Source organism: Gymnoscopelus microlampas (genome assembly GCF_963454915.1).
Source record: "Gymnoscopelus microlampas genome assembly, chromosome: 24".
Classification (NCBI taxonomy): domain Eukaryota; kingdom Metazoa; phylum Chordata; class Actinopteri; order Myctophiformes; family Myctophidae; genus Gymnoscopelus; species Gymnoscopelus microlampas.
The window spans coordinates 36,019,266-36,026,437 of NC_139961.1; the positions used below are offsets into that span (position 1 = coordinate 36,019,266).

The window sequence follows — 7,172 nt, forward strand, 5'->3', positions numbered from 1 at the left end:
AATTCAAGGCTTCATGGCAATCATGGGGTGTCTAATTGATAGAAAATAAGTAATTTATTGGGTGAACTATCCCTTTAACATGTCATTTTCTGTGTTCTGGTGAATTGTGGGAGTTTGATACCAAATCAAGGAGAAATGACAATCAAGGAGTCCTCGAGGAGATGTGGTTGAAATCAAGGAGACTTGTGCAGAATCCAGGAGGGTTGGCAGCCCTGACTTCTGTAGAGGCTCTAATGGCAATCATCAATTAAGACTTGGGACATACATGGTTTCAGCTATAGAGTACAGAAGTCCTGACGTCACTCGTTCATCCCCTGGTTCGTAAAGTAATTTCTCTATGGAGAATAACATTGGGTCATCTTAGAATCGTCTCATAAGAATTGTGGTCCAAAAATAAACAAACTGTCTCGGCGATATTGTCAGGGAGGAGGTTCTGTATCGTTTATGATAGTCAGTCACTTATATGTGATACAGTCTGTTTCTGGCGAAAATGTAACTAATTCGGTGGAAGTAACATTAGCGTTTTCTCACCGTTGATGCTTCATATCCATAAGAGTAAAACTGCCGGGGTCATTTGTTTATTTTTGGAACACAGTTCTTGTTTGACGTGATATTAAAGACATTTATGGGGATTCAGAACGGTCGGTGGAAAACCGCGAACCAGGTAGGTTGTGTAAATTACGTCAGACTTTAGTGCTCTATTGTTTTTGACCATGACGTATTGTATACAGTGAGGAGCATGATTACCTGGAAACTAGATGGAGAGATTAAATTGAAAACCTACAATCTCACTTTCAAAGTAAAGACAACAATGCGCTCATCTAGCAAACATTGTGAACACAGAGTGAGAGACATGCATGGTCTGCTGCAGGAGACTGAAAATAAAAATGTTATTCATTCATTCACACTCACTCACTCACTCACAGTGGTGGAAGAAGTACTCGGATATTTTACTGAAGTAAAAGTAGCAATACCACAATATAAAAATACTCTGTTACAAGTGAAAGGCCTGTGTTCAAAATGTTACTTGAGTAAAAGTACAAAAGTATTGGCATCAAAATATACTTAAAGTACCAAAAGTAAAAATCCAAAAATGTTTGAAAATGGCAGATCTACAAGCTCACAACGCGTTGAGATGCGACGTGTTGTGAGCTTGTAGATCGGCTATTTTCAAATAGCTGAGGTATAAAATGGGGCTAAAGTGGTTCATGTTTATTTTGTAATGTAATCATTTATATCTGCAAAGTAACTAAAGTTTTTAAATAATTGTAGTGGAGTAAAAATACAATATTTGCCCTTGAGATGTAGTGGAGTAGAAGTAAAAGTACAGACAATTGGAAATACTCCAGTAAAGTAAAAGTACCTCAAAATGTTACTTCAACACAGTACTTGAGTAAATGTACTTGGTTACTTTACATCACTGCACACAAAAAGCCCCACAAAGTGAGAAAGGCTGCAGCAAACTTCAACATGGAACAATGCTGCCCTCTAGTGGTTTGATGGATTGATATTGAATACTTTATTAGTAAGAAATACAGTAAAGAGTCAAGAAGACATTAAAGCTAAAATGATAACCCAAAAAAAGTCCTGGGACTTGTTTCTATTGTGGTCTTATGTATTCAATTAACATAGCACATCAATAGGAAGGAACGCATACTGTGCCATCTTAAGAGTTAATTTTTTTGCTATAATCATTATTTTATACTTTGAGCTATTCAAAAATAGCAGATCTACAAGCTCATAGCGAGGCACCGAGTGCCGTGCTATGAGCTTGTATATCTGCTTTTTTTTTTTTATTATCTTTGAATGTATATGTTTTTTAAAGCGAACATTTTTAACTCAAATCTTTGCTTCTGGGCGATTCTACAAATGTCTTCTACATCTTAACAGTTAAAAAAAAAACGCATGTCGCTATATCAGTGGTTCTCAAACATTTTTCATGTCAAGGACCCCCCAAAATGACCGTGGACCCCCATCTCAAAATATGTTGTTCCAGGGACCCCCCAGAAGCAAAGATTTGAATTAAAAATGTATATATATATAAAAATATATATATATTCAAAGATTTGCACACATTTTCACAAGTTTTCAAAAATAGCAGATCTACAAGCTCCTAGTGCTATGAGCTTGTAGATCTGCTATTTTTTGAAAAGCCAAAGAAATCTAAAAATGACTCACAGTTCCCGGTCTTCATGGATTAACATATAGCATATAGGATGTGGTTAACATATTTACAAAGTGGCTATAAGTGGGAGGATCCTGGCTATAAGTGGGAGGATCCTGGGAGAATGTGAGGCATCTTCACAACTGCTTCTTCTCCATGAGTTTCTTCCAGGCTGGCATGATGTGCTCATAGATTGTCTCTATCTGCAACACACAGTACAGTACAGTGTGTGTATAGTTTAAGTAAAAGACCTGCATCCAAAATGTAAATACTAAATAATGTAGTTGGCATCATGTCCTACGACCTACGGTGAAGTATAAATCAGTCTTTTTTTAAAAACGTTTTTCTTTATTTAAATTTTTATCCCACGATTTTGTAACCCAATTTTTCACCCAGTGCCAATTGCCTAAGCTTGTAATCTTGGGCGCTACTCTCCCTCTGCCAGCCTGGGGAAAGCCCCGAACTGAGCTCATGCCTCCTTCAACACATGAGGAGTGAGCAGGTCGCTGCTTATCACCTGACAGGGGGGGGGGGTTCCCCCGGTAGGACGTAGCGTGTGGAAGGAACACATTATTCCAACCAGTTCCTTTCTCCTCCATCAGGCGCCCCGGCTGACCAGGGGGAGGCAGTCTAGAGACCAGGATTACTGCATGTTTTTGTGAGGGTACCTACCCTAGGGAACACGGGGAGATCGAACATGCAAACTACACACAGAAAGGCCCTTTTCGCAGTCTTTTTACTGACCTGCTGGGACTTCTTGACTCCGTATCGGAAGAGTGTGGCCTGGTGTTCGCTGTTGTGGAACAGGACGTCGAAGGTGATCTCTCTGCCCAGCAGGTCATCTATGGTCCCCTTCACCACGCCATGGAAGTCCCTGGCAGAGAAGGAGTCGTCCAGCATGTTGTTCACCTGCAGCAAAGTCACAAAGTAGAGTTTTGTGGTAAAATGGACATTATTACTGTCAGGGGTGAGTAACTGTGATGATGGAGAGGGCCACTATATTTCCAAACTGACTCCAGAGGGCCACATTGCATATACAGTCGGGCCATGTCACACAAAAGTAGCAAAAATAGCAGATCTACTTAAGTTCAAAATGCGTTACAGAGCGACGCGTTTTAAAGGGTAAGACCACTTTGGTAGAGGTTTGGGTTGTGTAGTTACCTTGCCATGATGTAACTCCAAAGGTGGGCAAGAAATAAAAAATAATTGCTCCATTGATTAGAAATTGATAATTCAAAATATGCTCCTCATTGACTTACATTGTACGGTAAAACAGCTCTCAAAGTCACTCTTTTAGCACAGAAATTAACCCAAACATAGCTGATTCAGACAATATAGAGCATCACCAAACCCAGTACTGTTTGTTTTTTTAATAAAAATGTCAACTTCCTGTTGATTTTACTATTTGAAGATCTGGATCCGGATCCGCTGATCCAGTCCGGGTTTTCTAATTATTAAAAATGGCAAAATCAACATGAAGTGGACATTTTTATTTAAAAAAAAAACAGTACTGGGTTTTGTGATGTTCTATATTGTCTGAATCAACTTTGTTTGCGTTCGTTTTTGTCCTAAAAGAGTGACTTTGAGAGCAGTTTTACCGTACAATGTAAGTCAATGAGGAGCATATTTTGAATTATCAATTTCTAATCAATGGAGCAATTATTTTTTATTTCTTGCCCACCTTTGGAGTTACATCATGGCAAGGTAACTACACAACCCAAACCTCTACCAAAGTGGTCTTACCCTTTAAGCTTGTAGATCTGCTTTTTTTAATTGCAATTGAGATTTTTTTGGTGCTATTTTTGAATTGGAATCCTGAAAAGTAACATTTCAATTTAATTTCAAATGCATTTAGTTGTACTTATGTCAACTTTATGAACTTAAATACAAATACATTGGACATAAAAAAGGCAATAGAATTGTAATACTAGTCATTAACCTACTACTAATATAGACTGAAGTATTCAAGCGGGTCATGTTTGCATGTTTGGAATTGGAACAGCTGAAATCAATAATATATCAGTTTTCCGATATTAACCTGCGGGCCGCATTAAGTGAAGGTGGGGGCCGCCAGTTGCCCATGTATGCTGTAGACTGTAGACGGTAACAGGAAGAGTGGGCACTAAGAAAAGTGGGCACCTCCATGTAAAATTGTCAATTTTTTCCCAACATGTTGAAAAATTTAATATTTGGAAAATGGTCTTCAGTAATGTAAACTATACATGATTAGAACATGCTTGAACATTCGCCAATTGAGGCCTAATATTTCTACAATTGCGACAAACTGCTACACTTTGTTGTTAATTCAAATATTAAAGGCATAAACAAGAAGTTGAAGGATACATTTAGGTCTGATAATGATGTACCGTGCATGTTCACATCATGTATACTTTACATTACTTCAGACCATTTTTCAAATATTTTATATTTGAACATTTTGGACAAAATGTTAGATCAAGGTGCCCACTCTTCCTTATAGTGCCCACTCTTCTTGTATCCCTGCAGACCAGCAATTCTCAAACGTTTTCATTTCAGGACCCCCCCCCATGACTCTGAGAGTGTACATATGGAACCAAATGGCCCCGTAAAAGGGTCCATTTGGTTCACTACCACTACATCTCAGAGGCAAATATTGTACTTTTACTCCACTACAATTATTTGAAAACTTTAGTTACTAGTTACTTTGCAGATATAAATTATGACATTATAAAATACACATTAACCACTTTAGTCCTATATTATACATAGGCTATTTGAAAATAGCTGAACTACAAGCTTGCGACGCGTTGTGAGCTAGTAGATCTGCTATTTTCAAACATTTTAGTACTTTTACTTTTGGTACTTTAAGTACATTTTGATACCAATACTTTTGAACTTTTACTCAAGCTAATTTTTAATTCCGGACTTTTACTTGTAACAGAGTACTTCTACATTGCAGTATTGATACTTTTACTTAACCCACTAAGACCGGGAACGCATCTGTGTCATTTTTAGATGTCTTTGCCGCGCTATGAGCTTGTATATCTGCTATTTTTGAAAAATCTTGAAAACAATTTTAGATTTTTTTCAAAAAACTGTTAGGATTTAGAAAACATTTTAAGAATCGCCTCAGGTCTTAATGGGTTAAGTAAAACATTTGAGTGTGTGTGTGTGTGTGTGTGTGTGTGTGTGTGTGTGTGTGTGTGTGTGTGTGTGTGTGTGTGTGTGTGTGTGTGTGTGTAGCATCTCTTACCTTGTATTTCGTTCCCACCACCTCCACAGGGTCCAGCTTGACCTCCGACCGCAAAGCTCTGCCAAAGAGAAGGAGTTTGGACTCCGAGTCTGACACACACACACACACACACACACACACACACACACACACACACACACACACACACACACACACACACACACACACACACACACACACACACACACACACACACACACACACACACACACACACACACACACACTCTTAGTTATGACCACATTGCTCACTGAAATGAACCGACTCATAACTTAAACCCAGTATACGCTGACCCAGGACCAGTGGTGTAAAGTAACTAAGTACATGTACTCAAGTACTGTACTTGAATACAATTTTGAGCTACTCTTACTTTAATGGAGTATTTCCAATGTTCAATACTTTTACTTCTACTCCACTACATCTCAGAGGCAAATATTGTACTTTTACTCCACTACTAGTTATTACATTATAAAGAAACATACATTTACCACTTTAGCCCTATTTTATACCAAGGCTATTTGAAAATAGCAGATCTACAAGCTCAAGATTTGGCTCAAAATGGGTGAAGTGGCCCTTTAAGAATCTGTTGTTTACAGCGAGCGTCGCGACACAGTCATATTAAAGTATGAGCTAGTGGAGCTGTACACAGTTTTTGTGGCATTCCTAAGCCAATCATTATTATCATCCAATAATTGGCTTAGGAATGCGACAAAAACTGAAAAACATCCATGAATTGAAGACTTCATGGGGTGTGTAATTGATAGAAAATAAGTCATGTTTTGGGTGAACTACTCTTTGAACTCTGAGTTACAGATCCATTTGACCCTCTCAGAGTTAAATGAACACTCAGGGATTTTACAGTGTATACTTCATAACATTGGTTCTCAAAGTGGGGTCCTTGGCATGAAAAAAGTTTGAGAACCACTGCTTAATAAGTCTATATATAAGCAGGCCTTCGGCCCATACCTCTGCAGGTCAGGTGTGCCACGTAATGGACCCCGTCCCTCTCTCCGTAGTACACTCCAAAATGGGAGAAGTACTTATTTCGGGGATACTCCAAGATGTCCCCCGGGAACATCTTTTTAGGACGGGAGCTTTTCTATGCGGAGAGAACACACACAACAACAACAACATAAACACTAGTTTCCTACTCTCCTTACATATGCACATGCTTATAAAGCACTTTGAAATGAATTCCATGTATCAAACATACCAAACAATTGCGATTTATCATTATATTGCTATGTATTACATTCCATGCATGTTTCCATTCTAATGTTTTTTATGGAAAATGATAACAATAACAATAGTACAAATAATATTCTGAACTTGGCAATATTATTTATGATGAATGACAGTACAGTACAAGTGTTCATTTATCCATTCCAAAGTGTACAAATGGAATGCATTTGTAAGCTACACTCTCGGAGTTAAACTTACTGTGTAAGTAGTTAACCCATTAAGACCTGAGGCGATTCTTAAAAATGTTTTCTAAATCCTAACAGTTTTTTGAAAAAAAAAAACAACAAAACATTTTTTTCCCAAGATTTTTCAAAAATAGCAGATCTACAAGCTCATAGCGCGGCACTCGGTGCCGCGCTATGAGCTTGTATATCTGCTATTTTTGAATAGCCAAAGAAATCTAAAGTGACCCAGATGCGTTCCAGGTCTTAATGGGTTTTGCAGCAGCTGAAGTAGTATATGAGATATTGATCACAATTAAGTACATAATAAATGCAGATTGACTTTTAAAACCAAACTCACCTGACCCATGGA

At 38.1% G+C, this 7,172-nt stretch overlaps 1 protein-coding gene across 1 annotated transcript; it reads right to left on the reverse strand.

Annotated features, from left to right (window-relative positions):
• Nucleotides 1-2,148: 2,148 nt before the first annotated feature.
• Nucleotides 2,149-7,169, reverse strand: plaat1l (phospholipase A and acyltransferase 1-like; the record flags this gene model as incomplete). The annotated part of the gene is made up of 5 exons (XM_084051003.1): nt 2,149-2,367; nt 2,909-3,073; nt 5,397-5,485; nt 6,363-6,495; nt 7,161-7,169. The coding sequence occupies 5 exons, from the start codon at nt 7,167-7,169 to the stop codon at nt 2,302-2,304; spliced, it is 462 nt and encodes a 153-aa protein (XP_083907129.1). The 3' UTR covers nt 2,149-2,301.
• Nucleotides 7,170-7,172: the final 3 nt, after the last annotated feature.